At 37.7% G+C, this 23,332-nt stretch overlaps 1 protein-coding gene across 1 annotated transcript in view; it reads right to left on the bottom strand.

The window, feature by feature from the left end:
* The window catches only part of LOC133652606 (breakpoint cluster region protein-like), a 133,722-nt gene that overhangs the window by 27,214 nt on the left and 83,176 nt on the right, over positions 1-23,332 (bottom strand). The window contains exons 10-16 of the mRNA XM_062051549.1: positions 22,437-22,577; positions 11,224-11,345; positions 7,221-7,386; positions 7,023-7,142; positions 1,135-1,210; positions 958-1,062; positions 812-886 (exon numbers count right to left, since the gene is read on the bottom strand). Of these exons, the coding sequence (XP_061907533.1) occupies positions 812-886; positions 958-1,062; positions 1,135-1,210; positions 7,023-7,142; positions 7,221-7,386; positions 11,224-11,345; positions 22,437-22,577 (805 nt within the window). The remainder of the gene's footprint in view (positions 1-811; positions 887-957; positions 1,063-1,134; positions 1,211-7,022; positions 7,143-7,220; positions 7,387-11,223; positions 11,346-22,436; positions 22,578-23,332) is intronic.

Genomic DNA, 23,332 nt, shown 5'->3' with positions numbered 1-23,332 from the left:
AGAAGGATAGAAACACCTGAAATATTCTTGATGTCAAGATAATGGCACTAGCATTTACTCATTTAAGAATATTTTTCAACATTGAGCAAAAAGGTCTCTTTTTTTTTCTACCAAGAAAAGTGCACTTGTTATTAGTGAGAATATACTTATTTTAAGCTATTTTTGGGTTCATTCAAGTTAGCTAATTTTACTTGTTTTGGAAAGTCTTGACAAGCCACATTTTCTTGCTCTATTGGCAGATAATTTTGCTTAGTTCAAATAAAATACCCCTCATTTTTGTATTTTTTTTCTTGTTTTTGAACACAGACTTTTTGCAGTGCAGAATGCTGGACGACAGCAAAGACTTACTGTGGAGCAAAGATGGCGTCCACAATGTACATCCGAACATGACATGACAATCAACAATGTCCCCACAAAGAAGGATAGAAACACCTGAAATACTCTTGATGTCAAGATAATGGCACTAGCATTTACTTCATTTAAGAATATTTTTCAACATATTGAGCAAAAAGGTCTCATTTTTTTTTCTCTACCATAAAAAGTGCACTAATTTGACTTGTTTTGGCAAGTCTTGACAAGCCGAATTTTCTTGTTCTATTGGCAGATAAATTTGCTTAGTTCAAATAAAATACCCCTCATTTTTGTATTTTTTTTCTTGTTTTCGAACACTGACTTTTTGCAGTGTGTACACACCACACAGTGTTCCCGACAAATCCCACGTGCTCCCCATCACCGCAGCTGTTCTCCCACCCAAAACAAACCGGCGCGTAGAACATTACGTGACATCACACCCCGTTCCTACGACACTTACTTAAGCTCTGCTTGAGTCCACATGCGGAGTGGACAATTACATTCAGGAATCCGTACAACCCCGGAGATTCATCGTCTGTGTGGGGAAAAAACGTTGAGTCAGAAATACAACAAGTATGTTTCAATTAAGACATTTGTGAACCTCACCCTCTTTGTTCATGGTCACTGGAACGGTGTGGACAGTCTGGAGTTTCACACATGAGTTAGTAAGCATCTGCAGCTCCAGGGATGTGAGTGAGAAGCTTTTGAAACCTACAAGATATACACCAATACATATTCAGATACACATTTAGGACATCACCACGATAGTATGGGATGACTTGCATTTCTTTTGCTGTTCACGGATGATATCCCTCCATTCAGCCCGTTCGTAGTCAGAGGAGATGAGAAATGTGAAACCCTGGATGACACGATGGGATTTGAATTGTAATTGGGTGCTGTAATGACATGCTCTAAACAGCAGAGGACAGCATTCGCTTACAAGGGAAATCTTGTGCACAATATTCAAGTGCTTCCTAACTTTTACTAAGCCAAGGCACATTCAGTATGGTGGGTATCAGGGGCCAATGCATACATGATCCAAAAACCAAAAAACATAAATACCATACAACACAAGCACCGGGAATTATGCTGCAAAGGGAAAAAAAATATTGCAAAACAAAAGTGCTGCGAATGCCCAAACAATGCCCACACACACACACACACAACCCCCACATACAACAGCATTAGAGAAATGCTGCAAGGTCACACAACTAGGAACTAAGTAGTAGCACCAAACCTGAGAAATATCGTTCTTTAGAGACATGAGTGGGATGCCCAGAAGGAAGTTGGCAGAATATAAAGTTGTTGTTTTTTTAAACTCATGTTAAACACACCGTAAAAATCGGTTGCTCTATAACAGGGGTGTCCAAACTTTTTCCACTGAGGGCCGCACACTAAAAAAAATCAAAGCACGCGGGGGCCATTTTCATATTTTTTCATTTTCAAAACCAAGACTATACACTTTTTTTTGTAACCTTTGGGGCTCCCTCAAGTTAGGTCCCAGGGACCAAGAAGGGTTTCAGTCTTAAAAAAAAAGGTATTTTTTAAATTTGTATTAATTGCTTAAATCTCTAATTCAACTTCAGGTGAATTTTTTGTAAAAATTATATATATATATATATATATATATATATATATATATATATATATATATATATATATATATATATATATATATATATATATATATATATATATATACATACGTGCGTACATACATACATACATACATATACACACACTTTTTTTTTTTTTATCTTTGGGGCTCCCTCTATTTAGATCCTAGGGACCCAGAAAGTTTTCAGTCTTAAAGGTTAAAAATAAGTCATATTTTTTTTTTTTTTATTAAACGCTTGAATCTATAATTCAACTTCAGGTAAAAAAAATAAAAATATATATATATATATATATATATATATGTATGTATGTATGTATGTATGTATGTTTGTATGTATATATATATATATATATATATATATATATATATATATATATATATATATATATATATATATATATATATATAATTGTTTTTTTTTTATGTATTTATTTTTTTACATTTTATGAGCTTTTTGTCAAAACCCTATTTTTTGGGGCAAATATACTAAATATACAATATTTTTCCCAAAAAAGATTTTCAAAGTGGAATATTTGATGTGAAGTAATTGGATCCCTAAATAGGTCAATATTTCATAGCAAAATTGATTTGAATTTATTGTTATTATTTCTAGCAAAAACAGGTGTTTTTTGATTCCACTAAAATTCTTGGTCAAGGTTTTTTTTCTTTTCTTACATTCAACACTTAAATCTCTATATCAGCTTCAGATAATATATAGTATAATTCGTTTAGTATATCTATAATAACAATCAATATAGTAATTAGTATTAGTATATAATTAGTAAGTATTTTTTTTAAATAATTTTCATATTTTTCATGTTTTTTTGTTTGTTGTATTTGTGTCCTTTTTGTCCTTAAATTAGTCAATAATTCATAGCAACATTGATTTTGATTCATTATTATTTTTTGAGAAATTATTTTTAAAAATGGTGTTATTAGAGTCAACAATGCAACTTTTTCTTGTTGCATTTCACCTATTTGCTCTTTTTTTTCAGCTTTTTAATGTTTTAAAAAAAAAAAGTTTTAGTAGTTTTAGAATGATGTGCCGCGGGCCGGTAAAACATTAGCTGCGGGCCGCAAATGGCCCTCGGGCCACACTTTGGACACCCCTGCTCTACAATATTGTAAAATATTACATTTTAAGTCCTTAAAGATGGGTACCCATTAGGTCTGGCACCCTGGTAGCCAACATCCTGGTAGCCTGGCTCACTTCTGTTTTGTTCCGTGAACTTACAGCATTCTCTCATGCAAGTAAGTGTTTTGGGGGTTTTATGTAGAGATGTCCGATAATATCGGGCTGCCGATATTTTCGGCCGATAAATGCTTTAAAATGCAATATCGGAAATTATCGGTATCGGTTTCAAAAAGTAAAATTTATGACTTTTTAAAATGCCGCTGTGTACACGGACGTAGGGAGAAGTACAGAGCGCCAATAAACCTTGAAGGCACTGCCTTTGCGTGCCGGCCCAGTCACATAATATCTACGGCTTTTCACACACACAAGTGAATGCAAGGCATACTTGGTCAACAGCCATACAGGTCACACTGAGGGTGGCCGTATAAACAACTTCAACACTGTTACAAATATGCGCCACACTGTGAACCCGCACCAAACAAGAATGACAAACACATTTCGGGAGAACATCCGCACCGTAACACAACATAAACACAACAAAACAAATACCCAGAACCCCTTGCAGCACTAAATCTTCCGGGACGCTACAATATACCCCCCCTGCTACCTCCTATCCCCACCTCAACCATGCCCACTTCAACCTCCAGAGCATGTCCCAAATTCCAAGCTGCTGTTTTGAGGCATGTTAAAAAAAATAATGCACTTTGTGACTTCAATGATAAATATGGCAGAGCCATGTTGGCATTTTTTTCCATAACTTGAGTTGATTTATTTTAGAAAACCTTGTTACATTGTTTAATGCATCCAGCGGGGCATCACAACAAAATTAGACATAATAATGTGTTAATTCCACGATTGTATACATCGGTATCGGTTGATATCGGAATCGGTAATTAAGAGTTGGACAATATCGGAATATCGGATATCAGCAAAAAAGCCATTATCGGAAATCTCTAGTTTTATGGTATTTTTTGTTTGCATTTTTTTGTGATACAGCAACGTTTATGGTATTGCAGTATTTTTAATTTGCAGCATTTTCCTGTTGCATCTGTTAAGTGATGTTTGTGTTTTTTTTGCACCTGGATCATCTCTGTATTTGGAATGTTTGCACGTTTGACCCCGTTAGCCACCGTATAAATATCTCACAGCACACAACCAACCAAAAATGTACAATTGGCAAAAGGTGGATACACAGATTAATTAAGTGTGCCATCTAGTGGAAGAGTGTTTAATTGTCATGTCTGTCACTTAAAGGGGATTTCCCTTTTTTCTGACTTATAATTGTTTTTACAATGTTAGTGTTTGATTTGATTTTGCTTTTTATTAAGGATCCCCATTAGCTGGTTGCCACAACAACCTACTAGTCTTCCTGGGGTCCACAAACTCAATACAATTACAAGTAAAAGCATATAATTATAACTAGAGATGTCCGATAATATCGGCCTGCTGATATTATCGGGCGATAAATGCTTTAAAATGTAATATCGGAAATTATCGGTATCGTCTTTTTTATATATTTTTTGTATTAAATCAACATAAAAAACACAAGATACACTTACAATTAGTGCACCAACCCAAAAAACCTCCCTCCCCCATTTACACTCATTCGCACTCATTCACACAAAAGGGTTTTTTCTTTCTGTTATTAATATTGTGGTTCCTACATTATATATCAATATATATCAATACAGTCTGCAAGGGATACAGTCCGTAAGCACACATGATTGTGCGTGCTGCTGGTCCACTAATAGTACTAACCTTTAACAGTTAATTTTACTCATTTTCATTAAAGGCCTACTGAAATGAATTTTTTTTATTTAAACGGGAATAGCAGATCCATTCTATGTGTCATACTTGATCATTTCGCGATATTGCCATATTTTTGCTGAAAGGATTTAGTAGAGAAAATCGACGATAAAGTTCGCAACTTTTGCTCGCTGATTAAAAAAAGCCTTGCCTGTACCGGAAGTAGCGTCAGTTTTCATCGCAAAATTCCACAGTATTCTGGACATCTGTGTTGGCGAATCTGTTGCAATTTGTTCATTGCATTATGGAGAAAGAAGCTGAGCAAGCAAAGAAGAAAGTTGTCGGTGCGAAGCGGAGTATTTTGCGAGGGAAGTCAGCAACACAACACAGCCGATGTTTCATTGTTTACATTCCCGAAAGATGCAGTCAAGATCGAAGAACTCGGACAACAGAGACTCTAACCAGGAGGACTTTGACTTCGATACACAGACGCCTGTAGAGAACTGGGACAACACAGACTCTTACCAGGATTACTTTAATTTGGATACACAGGTACCGTGAGTACGCAGCTGCGCTTCCAAACATTTGATCGCTTGCCCGTACGTGCGTGTCACGTACGTAACTTTGGGTAAATATATAAGCTTTATGAACCTTGGGTTAGGTGAACGGTCCTTTGGGCTGAGTGATTGTGTGTGTTGTGCAGGTGTTTGAATTGTATTGGCGGGTTATATGGACGGGAGCTAGGAGCTACGAGCTAGGAGCTAGCATAACAAACACCTAGGTGTTTGTTATGCGGGATTAATTTGTGGCATATTAAATATAAGCCTGGTTGTGTTGTGGCTAATAGAGTATATATATGTCTTGTGTTTATTTACTGTTTTAGTCATTTCCAGCTGAATATCAGGTCACCCCCAGCTCTCACAGCATCTTCCCTATCTGAATCGCTTCCACTCCCCACTAGTCCTTCACTTGCACTTTCCTCATCCACAAATCTTTCATCCTCGCTCAAATTAATGGGGAAATCGTCGCTTTCTCGGTCCGAATCGCTCTCACTTCTGGCCGCCATCATTGTAAACAATAGGGAACTTTGCGGAAATGTTCAACTAACTACGTCACGCTACTTCCGGTAGGGGCAAGGCTTTTTTTTGTCAGATACCAAAAGTTGCGATCTTTATCGTCGTTGTTCTTTACTAAATCCTTCCAGCAAAAATATGGCAATATCGCAAAATGATCAAGTATGACACATAGAATGGATCTGCTATCCCCGTTCAAATAAAAAAAAAATCATTTCAGTAGGCCTTTAAAGGGTCATATTATGATTTTTTTGTTTCCTACATTTAAAACACTTCCTTGGTTACTTAAAAATTTGCATGGATTGTTTTACAGACAATCTTCAAACCGCTTTCTAACCGTCTCGTCAGGATGCACCGTTTTGTGGGTGGTCTTATGTACGTGCCGTAGTCCTCCACCAGGGCAAGCCCACTTCGACTGTGTCCCCCCCCACCCGTCAGTCATGTTGTAGTTTTTAGCGCTTCCACCAATTTGAAAACGTCACAACTGAGGACAGATTCCAAATGGCTGATTTGGAGGAAGTATTAAGGAAAGCAAGATCGTTTTATAAATACTTCCATGGTTTGATTTACAATTTTCGTGATTAATGCAGATCCCAAATACACAAAACCAGGTACCCATTGCAAGAAAAGTTGTTTTTGCATAATAGAACCTATGGATGATGTTTGATAAGAAATTATCGAGTTCGAGCCCATTATCGAATCCTCTTATCGAACCGATTCCTTATTTGCCACCTAATGACTGAGCTACGTCATTTCCTGTGATGTCCCACAGGGCATTTCCTGTGGGACGGGATTCGTTCCCAGGGATTCGAATAAAGAACCAACTCTTTTTCTTTACTATAGTGGCCTCGATAACGGGAACCGGTTCTCAAAAAGGGATTTGAGTCCATAGAATCGGTTCTTTTCTTATCGAACAACCGGGAGAACCGGTTTCGAACATCATCCCTAATAGGACCCCTATTAAAATCATCCCAGGTCCCCTTTGACACCTGGTGATCTCTCACAACACACTAATGTGTTTGGGAAATGTAGAATCACACAAACGAACAAACTTAATTTTAAGAATGCTGTAATAGTCTGGGTATTCGTAGTAGCTCACCTTCCCATTTCTGTGAGCCACTCTGAAGGCCATGTTGGGCGACATTAGAAGAAGCAGAGACTCCTGCTCTGATAACTTCTTCCTCAGTCGCTCCACCACTTTTGGTCCTTTGGTGGTTCTCTTAAGAACAAACAGATGCCAGGTTAATGCTTTTCTCACGCTACCCATTTCTAGATTCTGCCCTAGCACATCCTTTACCTTCTCTCTTTGAATCTCATTCTTGATCTGGGATATTTTGATCTTGATGCCATCAATCTCCTCATCCTGGACCAGAGGGATGGGGGTCGACTCGCAGTCCTCGATGGTCTGGAAGGTCAGGTCAACCAGCGGAATGTACCACTTGCAGTCATACTGTTGTCCTTTGCTGTTTGAGGACAAGATGTCTTTACTATAGTTTTTTCAAAGCTGTTCACTACAGGTACTTTTTGCAGCCTAGACCTGAGAGAAGGGTTTGACTTTGCCTGGGAGATTCTCAATCTCTGAGGGCCCTATTATCCCATGTGCTTAAGTGAAAAAAGCTGCAAAATTACGCGGATTCTGTCTGTGCGGCATTCTGCCCGTCTACTTAGGTGTGTCACTATGCGCTTTCATCCAAGACGCGCACTCTGGGTGGAGCAACCCTTACAGTAAATGTGGGTGTTCCCTGTCACATCCCGATATTCTTGCATTGACTTAAGTACTTTTGCTCCTACGCGCCTCTGAGGCTACAACAAGTCCAGCGCCCCAAGAAGGAAAAACATATTGCACTTGAAGTTTGGATGCAGTGTACGCCACACATAATAAAATTATAAAACTGACTCTCAGAAAGCCCTCTAATCTTTTCGGCGCTGCAAAAACTGAAATATATGTGAGATTAAATATCTCAAATAAGGGTGATATTTGCTTATTTTCTGTCTGATAAGATAATTCTTCTACCTAAGCAGATTTTATGTTAGAGTGTTTTACTTGTTTTAAGTGTTTTGGTCCAAAATTATCACAGTAAGATATTACAGCTTGTAGCTGAGATGTTATGACCTATATTGAGTAAAACATGCTTGAAACTAGAATATCAACTGTTGCAAAGCTGTGTCATCAACACTCACAAGTATAAAACTACTTTTTTAAAGTAATAATTTCTTATTTATTTAATGAAACAATAGAAAACACGTACTCATATAGTAGTACAGTTGGCACAGTACAGTAAACTGACAGTTAATATTTAAACATTTAACATGTGACAATTCAAACAATTTTGAACAGAAATAGTTCATGCACATTCAGATAAATTCCTCAAAATTACAATTTAAAAAATTTGGGCCGGGGGCTGGGCTGTAAATATATACCTGTACATATATATATTAGGGCTGCAACAACTAATCGATTAAATCGATTATAAAAATAGTTGGCGATTAATTTAGTCATCGATTCGTTGGATTTATGCTATGCGCATGCGCAGAGGCATTTAAAAAAAAAAAAAATTGTAATTTTTTTTTTTATAAACCTTTATTTATAAACTGCAACATGTACAAACAGCTGAGAAACAATAATCAAAATAAGTATGGTGCCAGTATGCTGTTTTTTTCTCAATAAAATACTGGAAAGGATAGAAATGTAGTTTGTCTCTTTTATCCGATTATTAATCGAAGTAATAATCGACAGATTAATCGATTATCAAATTAATCGTTAGTTGCAGCCCTTATATATATATATATATATATATATATATATATATATATATATATATATATATATATATATATATATACATATATATATATATATATATATATATATATATATATATATATATATATATACATATATATATATATATATATATATATATATATATATACATATATATATATATATATACATATATATATATATATATATATATATGTATGTATATATATATATATGTATGTATATATATATATATATATATATATATATATATATATATATATATATATATATATATATATATATATATATATATATATATATATATATGTATATATATATTCCTTGCGCACTAATTGACTGAAAGAGCACGCACTTGGCGCGATGATGTCATGTTATCCATGGAAAAATGCATTTTTAGACAATATGATTTGCCTGAGTGGCTCGTAGACCCCGAGAGTAACAAACAGTTGCCTTGTTGCCTTTCCATTAAGAACAATAAACTAGTTTTTAGTATAAGTTTGCTGGTTTCAAGAAATGTAATGCCGAGCGCATATCATTATGTCAAGATAATGGCACTAGCATTTACTTCATTTAAGAATATTTTTCAACATATTGAGCAAAAAGGTCTCTTTTTTTTCTACCAAGTAAAGTGCACTTGTTATTAGTGAGAATATACTTATTTTAAGGTATTTTGGGGTTCATTGAGGTTAGCTAATTTTACTTGTTTTGGAAAATCTTGACAAGCCAAATTTTCTTGTTCTATTGGCAGATAATTTTGCTTAGTTCAAATAAAATACCCCTCATTTTCGTATTTTTTTTCCCTTGTTTTTGAACACTGACTTTTTGCAGTGTGATCGCTTCAATTGAGACACCTGGAATTGAAATGAGGATAAAAGAACCATAATGCCACGCTGACTCGACTATCAAAAACCGAAATGCACATTATTGTCTCATCTGCTTGAGTGAAAGAGAAGAAGAGTGCAGAAACGTGAAGGTGACCAAGCGTATCAGCCATGTTTGGACATCCTGGAACTAACGGATGTTCAATGCCTACAACGATTGTGACTTGATCATCAGGCCTTCATTGAACTATGCGACTATTTACCGTAATAGGAAACACATTTATAATTTAGCGTCTATCAATATTTTCATCTATAGTTACCAGTGTTGGAACTAACGCTAGTTTCGGCGGTAACTAGTAGTCTAACGCGTTATTTTTTATATTCAGTAACTCAGTTACCGTTACTACATGATGCGTTACTGCATTATTTTACGTTATTTTTTATGTAGTATCTGCTAGAAACAGAAGATCTGAGTGTGTTTTATTGGAGCGCTGCGGTGTCGTCCTTCTAATTCTTCTTCTGTCACAAGCCGGTGAAGAGAGACGCACGCTCTGTGTGTGTGTGGGGGGAGGGGGAAGGGGAGGAGGGGAGGGAAGGGGCGTGTCTGTGTTTACTAACAAGACATCATGGCTGAGCCGCAGTCGAGTTTCTTAACATGGAGTTTTTCTCACTACTTTTCTTTTGTCGAGCACAAAGAAAAGAACATTTTAGTCAAATGTGAGTTGTGTCTTGGATCAAAGATCCCATCTACTGCTCAAAACAGCAATTCAAATCTGCTGAAACAGCTACAAGAGCAACATGCTTCGACAAAGCTAGTAAAGAGAGACACAGACTCCGATGCCACTTCACTTAGGCTTTGTGTATGTCATGTGTGCCTTCCTTGGGTGAAGTGAAGCCAGGTTTACAGCTATGTTGTTATTATGCTGTTTGTTACCTATGTATGTTATGTTGCAGCTATTTAAAATAGTTTTGTCAATTTGTTCTGGCCTGAAACAAATTGGCCCTTTGAAACATATATTTGTCTTTGTGTGTTGTATGTAGACCACATTGCTTAGCAGAGCTCAGTGATGCAAATGCATGTCAAGTTGATCAACAGATTGTATTATTCTCCAGTGCAATAACAGCACTGAAATGAAGGCTAAAAGGGCATTGATGGGAGCTTTAAAAAAAAAAGAAGTAACTAAATAGTTACTTTTCACAGTAACGCATTACTTTTTGGTGTAAGTAATGGAGTTAGTAACTGAGTTACTTTTGAAATAAAGTAACTAGTAACTGTAACTTGTTACTGGTTTTCAGTAACTAACCCAACACTGATAGTTACATACAGCTGGAAGAAGACGCTGTTGCGCATGCATACACACACACTGCATTACCAATGTGTGTAATGTCTCCACATGTCTTTTTTAATTCAAAGTGGTATCTTTTCACGGATTTCAATGACATTCACAAAAACTGCACGTTCCATGACGTTTTACACAAGACAAAGTTAGCTTTTTTAGTAATGAGCCCGCCTTTTTTCCTGACTTCCGTACTTTGTGCCCCGTTTACGCGGGCTGGGCCTGCCCGCAGGCTGAATGGGAGAACACAAATAAGAGAAACGTACATAACTTCAGGCGGGTAGAAAATCACTTAAGCGCTGACGGGAAAATAGGGCCCTAAATGATGAACCAGAGGATGTTGTCCTGACTCACCCTACAGCCTGTTTCTTCAGCTTGGTACAGAGCAGCAGGTCAGTGAAGAGGAAGACATGACGGAGTTTCCTGGAACCTTCAACCAGCTCCACCATGAAGCGATCTCTCAGAAGCTGACGATTCTACCGACAGGAAGGAAATTAAAAAAAGGCTGTTACAAACGCTGTACAGGGACAACAACTGCACTTCAGAATGTAATCATTTATATTCATTCACCTGCTATCACTGTATCAAATTTAAATACCACTTCTGTGATAACAGTGTTTGAACCAGTGCTTCTCAAATATTTTCCGATATTATCGGCCGATAAATGCTTTAAAATGTAATATCGGAAATGATCGGTATCGGTTTTAAAATTATCGGTATCGGTTTCAAAAAGTAAAATGTATGACTTTTTAAAACGCCGCTGTGTACACGGACGTAGGGAAAAGTACAGAGCGCCAATAAACCTTAAAGGCACTGCCTTTGCGTGCCGGCCCAGTCACATAATATCTACGGCTTTTCACACACACAAGTGAATGCAAGGCATACTTGGTCAACAGCCATACAGGTCACACTGAGGGTGGCCGTATAAACAACTTTAACATTGTTACAAATATGCGCCACACTGTGAACCCACACCAAATAAGAATGACAAACACATTTCGGGAGAACATCCGCACTGTAACACAACATAAACACAACAGAACAAATACCCAGAACCCCCTGCAGCACTAACTCTTGTCAGTAAATAATGGGGGTATAAATGGAAACAGAGTAGAAAAATATTACAATTAGAATAAAAATAAAAAGCAACAATGAGAATAAAAAATATAACAGTAAAATAAGAATATAACAAGAGAAACTAGGCAGTAGTGACCATGTTATGAAAAAGTATTGCACTGTTATTGTTTTGAGGCATGTTAAAAAAAAAAAATGCACTTTGTGACTTCAATAATAAATATGACAGTGCCATGTTGGCATTTTTTTCCATAACTTGAGTTGATTTATTTTGGAAAACCTTGTTACATTGTTTAAGGCATCACAACAAAATTAGGCATAATAATGTGTTAATTCCACGACTGTATATATCGGTATCGGTAATCAAGAGTTGGACAATATCGGCATATCGGATATCGGCAAAAAAGCCATTGTCGAACATCTCTATAAATGACTACATCTTCTTCGCGATGGGCGCGTGCACGTCTGCGCGAGTGTAACAGAGGCCAGTCAACTTCAAGAATAGTGCCGGTGACTGGGGAGATTCCCTGTGCTTTTAGCTCAGTAGTCAGCGTGCTCGCCTCTCACACCGGCGACCTGGGAGCAGTCGGAAAAAAACAACGCAGCCGAGAGAGAGAGTGAGTACGCAACAGCTACACGAAGTAGAGTTGTCTGTGATGGACAGCTATAAACACTAGAGATGTCCGATAATGGCTTTTATGCCGATATCCGATACTCCGATATTGTCCAACTCTGAATTACCGATTCCGATATCAACCGATACCGATATATACAGTCGTGGAATTAACACATTATTATGCCTAATTTTGTTGTGATGGCCCGCTGGATGCATTAAACAATGTAACAAGGTTTTCTAAAATAAATTAACTCAAGTTATGGAAAAAAATGCCAGAGCATGAGGAGGTTGAGGTGGGCGGGGTTGAGTTGGGGGGGGGGGGGGGGGTGTATATTGTAGCGTCCCGGAAGAGTTAGTGCTGCAAGGAGTTCTGGGTATTTGTTCTGTTGTGTTTATGTTGTGCTACGGTGCGGATGTTCTCCCGAAATGTGTTTGTCATTCTTGTTTGGTGTGGGTTCACAGTGTGGCGCATATTTGTAACAGTGTTAAAGTTGTTTATACGGCAACCCTTAGTGTGACCTGTATGGCTGTTGACCAAGTATGTGATGCATTCACTTGTGTGTGTGAAAAGTCGTAGATATTATGTGATTGGGACGGCAAGCAAAGGCAGTGCCCCAATATTGTTGTCTGGGTGGAAATCGGGAGAAATTTGGGAGAATGGTTGCCCCGGGAGGTTTTCGGGGGGGGCACTGAAATTTGTGAGTCTCCCGGGAAAATCGGGAGGGTTGGCAAGTATGACTGGGAGACGCGTCCGTGTACCACTCCGTACAGCGACGTTTTAAAAAGTCATAAATTTTACTTTTTGAAACCGATACCGATAATTTCCGATATTACATTTTAAAGCATTTATCGGCCATCTCTAATAAACACCAATCATTGCATTCCGCCCGCCATCAAAATCGGGGGGCCCTGATTGGTTGAGTGCCCCTGGGCTTCAGCCCAGGTAAGCCCGTGCATTAAGGCAGTGGTCCCCAACCACCGGGTTGGTACCGGGCCGCGGACCGATTGGTACCAAAAAAAATAAATAAATAAATAAATAAATATTATTAAATCAACATAGAAAAACACATTTTATACATTATATATCAATGTAGATCAATACAATCTGCAGGGATACAGTTCGTAAGCACACATGATTGTATTTCTTTATGAAAAGAAAAAAAAAAAGAAGAATTTGTCCCGGTCCGCGGGACAAATTTTCAAGCGTTGACCGGTCCGCAGCTACAAAAAGGTTGGGAACCACTGCATTAAGGTGTCCCTGATAAATGACAACTAGGGCTGGTGGTGCACAGAGTAAGCAAGAAGAAGAAGTCACACTAAATCTACTCTTAAAAAACAAGTGTGTGCATACACATTGATGTTACAGTCGAATCACTATTATAATAAAAAGTACAATAAAAATGACTCTGAAAGAAAATAGTGTGTTTCCTCCTTTTCTCTGAGGCTAGAGTGGCTGCTGGCTCTCAGCCCCCTTTGCCCTCTGGGGTGGAGGCTGTTTACATTGTGACACAGCCCATGTGAGACTTTGTTGCCAAACACTGCAATACGGCCAAAACAAGGAAATCCATGTTGTTCAGTGGCGGCTGAGAGGCACTCCAAACTGTCCGACAGTGTCCTGGTTTCAAAAAAGGATAACATCCGCTTATTCCTTTTGACGACACAAACGGGACGCCAACTGCTCAATAATCCAATGGAAAAAACAGCTGTTCGTGCACCCTCTTTTGCAGATCAGCAGCTCCAAAGAGATTTGGTATTGAGTGTGGGCGGGGGCGATCGATCTAAATATCGATACCAAAGCCAGTATCAGCATTGGATTGACACTAGCATGAGGATATAGATATTTTTCAATTCTCCTCTATGTTAATTTGAACAAATATCTGTTTACTGGTGTTGTTTGTTTTGTTACAGTACATTATTGATGTGGTATACATTTTGTTATACTGTTTATGAACTCAGGGAATAAATACTGGGACACAAGGCTTTGGAGGAGAGACGCTTTTTGCTTAGTTATTTTAAATTGATTGACTAATTTTGCTCAAACAATCATATGTCATGAAAGGAAATAATGGAATAATTTGAATAATTTGCTAAAATAATAATAATAATAATAATAATAATAGATTTTATTTGTAAAAAAAAAAAAGCACTTTACATTGAGTAAACAACCTCAAAGTGCTACAGCGTATTACAAAAAAATAAAATAAAAAATAAAAAAGTATGAAATGATAATAAAAAATAAATAAAAATAAAAACTAGAACAGCCAAATAGCTAAAACTAGGGCTGCAACTAACGATTAATTTGATAATCGATTAATGTGTCGATTATTACTTCAATTAATAATCGGATAAAAGAGAAAAACTACATTTCTATCCTTTCCAGTATTTTATTGAAAAAAAACAGCATACTGGCACCATACTTATTTTGATTATTGTTTCTCAGCTGTTTGTAAATGTTGCAGTTTATAAATAAAGGTTTATTAAAAAAATAAAAATAAAAAATAATTTTGTAATTTTTTTTTTAAAGCCTCTGCGCATGCGCGTAGCTTAGATCCAACGAATCGATGACTAAATTTATCGGCAACTATTTTATAATCGATTTTAATCGATTTAATCGATTAGTTGTTGCAGCCCTAGCTGAAACTAGTATGCATACATCTAAAAAAAGGCTTTTTTTAAAAGAAGGGTTTTTAAGCCTTTTTTTTTAAGGCATCCACAGTCTGTGGTACTCTCAGGTGGTCAGGGAGAGCGTTCCACAGACTGGGAGCGGCGGAGCAGAAAGCCCGGTCTTTCTTTAATAGTGTTGCTGTGGAGGGAGGTGTAGCCAGCGCTGCCTGTAGGAGCAAAGGTCACCGCCTCTGTCCATGGTGCTGCGGAGACAGAGCACCATCAGACGGGGGCGTGGCAGTGCTGACGGCGAGACACAGCTGGCAGGTGTTAATCTAATCATCTGTTGTCTTTAACAGTAAGCGGCCGGGAGCAGAGAGGGAGAGAGGATACGGACGCGACTGAAAAGTCACGTTCTGCGAGAGAAAACTTTTGTGAAAAACATATGATCATTAAAAACCTTGTTAAAACCTGCATGCTGGGCTCCTGTGCCGTGTCTGACAGCGGGACTGCGAGGAAGCAACTTCCACAGTTGCATTATCTTATATTTCTCACCAAAAAAAACCTCTACTGTGGTACCTCGGTTTTTGTTAATAGTAGTGCATTCCAAAAGTTTCAACAAAGACTACCACACGAAAACTGAGGTAATTTTTTTCTATAAGATCATGTAAATCCAATTATCCATTCCAAACTAGGGATGTCCGATAATATCGGACTGCCGATATTATCGGCCGATAAATGCTTTAAAATGTAATGTCGAAATTATCGGTATCGGTTTCGAAATTATCGGTTTCAAAAAGTAAAATGTATGACTTTTTAAAACGCCGCTGCGTACACGGACGTAGGGAGAAGTACAGAGCGCCAATAAACCTTAAAGGCACTGCCTTTGCGTGCCGGCCCAGTCACATAATATCTACGGCTTTTCACACACACAAGTGAATGCAAAGCAAACTTGGTCAACTGCCATACAGGTCACACTGAGGGTGACCGTATAAACAACTTTAACACTGTTACAAATATGCGCCACACTGTGAACCCACACCAAACAAGAATGACAAACACATTTCGGGAGAACATCCGCACCGCAACACAACATAAGCACAACAGAACAAATACCCAGAACCCCTTGCAGCACTAACTCTTCCGGGACGCTACAATATACACCCCCGGCTACACCTAACACCCCCCCCCCCAACCCCGCCCACCTCAACCTCCTCATGCTCTCTCAGGGAGAGCATGTCCCAAATTCCAAGCTGCTGTTTTGAGGCATGTTAAAAAAATAATGCACTTTGTGACTTCAATAATAAATATGGCAGTGCCATGTTGGCATTTTTTTTCCATAACTTGAGTTGATTTATTTTGGAAAACCTTGTTACATTGTTTAATGCATCCAGCGGGGCATCACAACAAAATGAGGCATAATAATGTGTTAATTCCACGACTGTATATATCGGTATCGGTTGATATCGGAATCGGTAGTTAAGAGTTGGACAATTTTAGAATATCGGATATCGGCAAAAAAGCCATTATCGGACATCTCTATTCCAAACCTCGACATATATGAACACAAAACACATTCTATAGAGAATAATTATAGTTGTACATGCCAAAAACAATATAAAATGCATGTAAATGATGAATGTATAAATTAACATTTAACATTACTTTTACCTTTATTGAAGATTTTAAATGGTGAGAAGGAAGGGGGTGGGGGGAATTCTCACATAAGCTTTGTTATTTGCTGCTAGTTATTTTTTTAATCTAATAGTGTTTTTCACCTCCTTTAGGCCTGGTTCACACCAACGGCGCTTGCCGCGCTGTAAAGCGGGCGAGCAAAGCGCCGTCATTTTTGTCAATTTTTCCACGAATATCCCGATCTCCGAAGTAATGTTATGCTTTGATACGCTCTGATACGAATTCTTTCCCGCTTTGTTACCGTTCCTCACGATTTGATGCCGCTTTGATCACGCTTTAAATCACGCTTTGATACGTTTTATTACGCTTTATTGAACTTTATTACGCTTTGATGCGATTATTATTTTGTGAATTTGATGAATAGATTGCGTGCGCACACATAATATAATAAAAAAGAGAAATATGACAAAAAAATAAGAAAAAAATGAGAAAAAAAAAGGAAATAAGAAAATAAGAAAAAAATGTGAAAAAAATGTGAAAAACTCAGTATACTAAGTTTCCCCCACATTTTTTAGATTTATCTATTTATTTAGATTTCTCTTTTTGTTTTATTATATACAAGATAAAACACATAATGTAATAAAAAAGAGAAATATGATAAACAAATAAGTAAAAAAAAATGTGAAAAACTCAGTATACTGTTTTCCACACATTTTTTATATTCATTTATTTTTTCAATTTCTCTTTTTTTTCCGTTATATTATGTTTTATATCTTCATTTCTTTTATTTCTTTGTCATCTTAATAAATATCTATCTTTCATTTCTTATGCCGTCAGTCTACCCCAGGGCAGCTGTGACTACGAAAGTAGCTTACCACCACCAGGTGTGAATGAATGATGGCTTTTTAACATGTAAAGCGACTTTGGGTACTTAGAAAAGCGCTATATAAATCCCAGGTATTATTATTATTATTATTATTATTATGCTAGTTGACAATAATAAAAGGCATTTCTTTTAAACGTAACATATTCTCTTTATTATGAAGGAAGATGTTATCAACATGTACAGCAAGCAACAAACTTGACCAAACAAAAAAGCACAAATAGTATCACTGTTCACCAATCAGCTTACATAATTTGGGGTTCATATGACAAAGGGTACATTATGTTGTATGAGATGATACAAGAGAGTGGAATCAACATTGTCCACAAAGTAGAAAGTTAAGAACCATTTTTGTTTACATTTTCATACAGAAAAATTATAGACAGTAATGTCAAACTGTAACATCAAACAGCAAACTCTAACAGAAGTACGGAAACAATGATCGTCGTATAAAAAAGGCAATGACGCAAAAGAGAATGGATTTGTAATCCTGTGTTGGTTTTACATAAAGTTTCAATGTCACTAGTCAATATCACAGTCACTTCCTATTTGTAGTTGTAGACTGGGGTCCGCGCTTTGAACCAAGATCTGTTAAGCTTTCCTACGCTTTGATACGCTCTCGGCGCTTTATTCCATTCTTGGCATTTTTGGCGATCTTGCCGCATGTCCCGCTTCACTACAGGCTTTCCCACGATCACGCTTTGTTACGCTTTAGCGCCGCTTTGCATGCCGCTTTAAAGCGCCGTCAAAGCGCCGTTGGTGTGAACCTAGCATTAGCAAACTGATGGCACTTGCAAATTTCTTTCAAAAAGTCACTATGAATTAGGATTGTTTGTTTGGGCACGATACGCGGGCAAATGGGCTAGTTTGTGGCGCACAATAGCTTTTGGCAATTATAATGTTGAAAGGCAACATAAAAAGTATTGCTATAAAGGAGACCCACTTCCAGGGCGACTCCAGGAGACGGAAGTGATGCTGCAGTCAGGAAGGATGGGAGTGAGCTCTTAGCGAATCAAGCGGTCTTCCTCATTTGCAACTCACAGACCTTCGCCTCCGGTGCTGGCACTGGTTAGTCATGAGCTTCCTTCTGCTCTGCTTCCTTCACAACTCCAGCAGACAGGCGCGAATGAGTCAGCGACCAGCTTTTATTGGCACCCTGTGCACCCAGCTTTCACAGTCAACACCAAAATTAGAGTGGAAGCGTGGGAGAAGAGACATTTCACAAAGTCGCTGATTGGATTTTAAAATTCAAGCCTGTTCCTTTCAGTATCGTCACAGTACACAAGTATTTGTGCATGTACAGGTGGAAGTAAAAACAATAAAATATCGTGTAAAAAGTCCATTCATTTCAGTCATTCAACTTCACATGTGAAACATACAGTATGTGACATAAACTCCTTACATACAAAGTGAAATATGTCAAGCTTTTATATGTTATAATTTTGGTGGTCATGGTCTACAATTTTTGAAAACCCAACATTTTCTAAAATCTTTAACTCAAGGTTTTCCTAAACTGTAAGCAATAATGATCAAAATTAGAGATGCCGATAAAATGCTTTAAAATGTAATATCGGAAATTATCGGTATCGGTTTCAAAAAGTAAAATGTATGACTTTTTAAAACGCCGCTGTGTACACGGACGTAGGGAGAAGTACCGAGCGCCCATAAACCTTAAAGGCACTGCCTTTGCGTGCCGGCCCAGTCACATAATATCTACGGCTTTTCACACACACAAGTGAATGCAAGGCATACTTTTGGTCAACAGCCATACAGGTCACACTGAGGGCGGCCGTATAAACAACTTTAACACTGTTACTGTGAACCCACACCAAACAAGAATGACAAACACATTTCAGGAGAACATCCGCACCGTAACACAACATAAACATGACAGAACAAATACCCAGAATCCCTTGCAGCACTAACTCTTCCGGGACGCTACAATATACACCCCCAGCTACCCCGTAAAAACCCCGCCCACCTCAACCTCCTCCCTGTGAGCATGTCCCAAATTTCAAGCTGCTGTTTTGAGGCATGTTAAAAAAAATAATGCACTTTGTGACTTCAATAATAAATATGGCAGTGCCATTTTTTTTTTTAGTTGATTTATTTTTTGGAAAACCTTGTTACATTGTTTAATGCATCCAGCGGGGCATCACAACAAAATGAGGCATAATAATGTGTTAATTCCACGACTGTATATATATCGTATCGGTTGATATCGGAATCGGTAATTAAGAGTTGGACAATATCGGAATATCGGATATCGGCAAAAAAGCCATTATCGGACATCTCTAATCAAAATGATCAAAATAACTCTTGAAATATCTTGAGTTGCATGCTATAAGCCTATGTCATATATCACTTTCACCTTGTAAATCTAATTGTTGGTATGAATGAACATTTGTATGATATATATATATATATTTTTTTTAATTTTACTTGTATATGTCTACCACTTTTAAGGGAAATTTTACAGAAGAGCCAGGTGAGTATTCATTAATTGTAACATACTGTAGCAACAGTCTTTTTTAAGTTACATGGTATACAACTTACAGTTTTTAATAAATCAAAATTCATACAAGACACATTTTTGGCACACAATCATTATTAAATACTGTGCGCTCAAGACATCCAGCCTATTCATGTGAAATTGTAATCTTACTTTGTTGACAATGTTTTTTTTCAATTGAGTTTTTTAAAACTTGTATTCTTGTTTTCATTTGAATTAGAGACGTCCGAAAATGTTTTTTTTGCCGATATCCGATATTCCGATATTGTCCAACTCTTAATTACTGATTCCGATATCAACCAATACCGATATATACAGTCGTGGAATTTACACATTATTATGCCTAATTTTGTTGTGATGCATTAAACAATGTAACAAGGTTTTCCCAAAATAAATCAACTCAAGTTATGGAAAAAAATGCCAACATGGCACTGCCATATTTATTATTGAAGTTACAAAGTGCATTATTTTTTTTAACATGCCTCAAAACAGCAGCTTGGAATTTGGGAAATGCTCTCCCTGAGAGAGCGTGAGGAGGTTGAGGTAGGGTGTATATTGTAGCGTCCCGGAAGAGTTAGTGCTGCAAGGGGTTCTGGGTATTTGTTCTGTTGTGTTTATGTTGTGTGGACGTTCTCCCGAAATGTGATTGTCATTCTTGTTTGGTGTGGGTTCACAGTGTGGCGCATATTTGTAACAGTGTTAAAGTTGTTTATACGTCCACCCTCAGTGTGACCTGTATGGCTGTTGACCAAGTATGCCTTGCATTCACTTGTGTGTGTCAAAAGCCGTAGATAATATATATACTGTATATAAAGTCAAAATAAATAAACTCCCAGGAAGCATTCAAAAATTGTTCAGCACACGAGAGGGGGGTTATAATTTAAGGGGGAATTTAAATTTCAAAATGCTTAGTTATAGAATGACCATTAAATCAAATCAAATCAAATCAACTTTATTTATAAAGCACATTTAAAATTTACCACAGGGGTAGCCACAGTGCTGTACAATGGGCAGGTTAAAAGATAATACGAGAACCGAGCAAACACAACACAACACAAACAGAACACGATAAAAAATAAATAAATAAAATAAATAAAACATAAAAACATAAAAACAGGTTCACAGCAGGTGTATTATGGGGTGCCATTGCAGGATGGATATCACTCAGTGTTAAAAGCCATGGAATAAAAGTATGTTTTTAAGAGAGATTTAAAAACAGGAAGAGAGGAGGCTTGTCTAACACTAAGAGGTAGGTCGTTCCAGAGCTTGGGAGCAGCAGCGGCGAAAGCTCTGTCACCTCTAAGCTTCAGCCTTGTGTCCGGGACCGTCAGTAGCAGCTGATCGGCTGATCTTAGGGATCGGGTGGGGCAGTAAGGCTGAAGGAGGTCGGAGAGATAAGTTGGCGCGAGGTTGTTTAGACATTTAAAAACAAATAAAAGGAGTTTAAAATTGATTCGGTAACGCACAGGGAGCCAGTGAAGGGACGCTCACGTCTGCGGGTCTGTGTTAGCAGACGAGCAGCAGAGTTCTGCACGAGCTGCAGGCGGGCGAGGGAGGCCTGGCTAATGCCTACATACAAGGCATTGCAGTAGTCAAGACGAGTCGAGATAAAGGCGTGGATTAATTTCTCGAGATCATGTCCTGATAGAAGCGGTTTCACTTTCGCTATTTGGCGTAGTTGATAAAAGCTTTTTTTTTAAGTTTTTGTATTTCAATTTGTGGAGTGAAACTATGGAATGGTTTGAATGTGGATTTAAAGCAATGTCCAAACATAAACCCGTTTAAAAGGAAGTATAGGTACATGGTATTCCAGAGGTACAGAGATGAAGAAGGGCTTTGATATTGGGTTGTTTGTGTACAGAAGAGTGTGGGGCTGCCCATTGAGGCAGTGGTGCTGCTGTGGTGGCATGATACCATTTCCATGATCTCTAGTGGTAATGGTGTGGCTATGTATGTGTCAGTCCGATATTATCGGACATCTCTATAGAAAATTCCTATAAACACACTCCGCAACCTTGTGGACAGCCTTCCCAGAAGAGTTGAAGCTGTGATGGCTGCAAAAGGTGGACCGACATCATATTGAACCCTATGGGTTAGGAGTGGGATGGCACTTCAAGTTCATATGTGAGTCAAGGCAGGTGGCCAAATACTTTTGGCAACATAGTGTATCTTCAACAAACAAAAAGAGTCCAGTTGCCTTGATTCAACCTTTTGTGGATTGCAAGATATAAAGTTACACTGACCTCTCCCTTCTTTACTGTCATGGACTGTCTGCGAGGGGTGATTTCTTCATTAACGCTGGACAAGAAGTTCTGTGAGATGCGCAGAGCATCCTGTAACAGTGGATAGTCAGGGTGGCTGGAGGGAGTATGCTTCAGTAAATCCTGCAATAACAAAACAAAGACAATTTCAGTCAGGGCTTTTTGCAGGATGACTTTGGAGCAGAAAGGGAACCGTTTATGAAAAAAATCTGAGCCGTTCGGTTGACCTGACACAATTCAAAGCGTGTATGTTGCTCAGATTATGTTTTTTCTTTGTTTTACTCATCAGTTTGAAGCGTGCACATGTAGTTCTGATCATACCAAACGTGAGGCGACGTAAGGCCGTATGATTTTCATGTTAAGGGCGTGGACGGAATCGGAGCAGAATAAAAAAGTAAACATGGAATATCACGGGAAGTGACATAAATGTGAGTGAAATTCTGTCATTGGGGTAGGAAGTAACATTTGTCTGGGGAAATCATGAGTTTTTTTGCTGCTATTACATATACTGTAATGTTGTACATGGTAATTGGGATTTGTTATATATTGAATGTATTATATAGAAATATAATATAATATAATAATATACACTACCGTTCAAAAGTTTGGGGTCACCCAAACAATTTTGTGGAATAGCCTTCATTTCTAAGAACAAGAATAGACTGTCGAGTTTCAGATGAAAGTTCTCTTTTTCTGGCCATTTTGAGCGTTTAATTGACCCCACAAATGTGATGCTCCAGAAACTCAATCTGCTCAAAGGAAGGTCAGTTTTGTAGCTTCTGTAACGAGCTAAACTGTTTTCAGATGTGTGAACATGATTGCACAAGGGTTTTCTAATCATCAATTAGCCTTCTGAGCCAATGAGCAAACACATTGCA

The sequence above is a fragment of the Entelurus aequoreus genome, linkage group LG06 (assembly GCF_033978785.1).
Source record: "Entelurus aequoreus isolate RoL-2023_Sb linkage group LG06, RoL_Eaeq_v1.1, whole genome shotgun sequence".
In the NCBI taxonomy this organism is placed as follows: domain Eukaryota; kingdom Metazoa; phylum Chordata; class Actinopteri; order Syngnathiformes; family Syngnathidae; genus Entelurus; species Entelurus aequoreus.
This window is presented reverse-complemented; position numbering and strand designations above follow the sequence as displayed.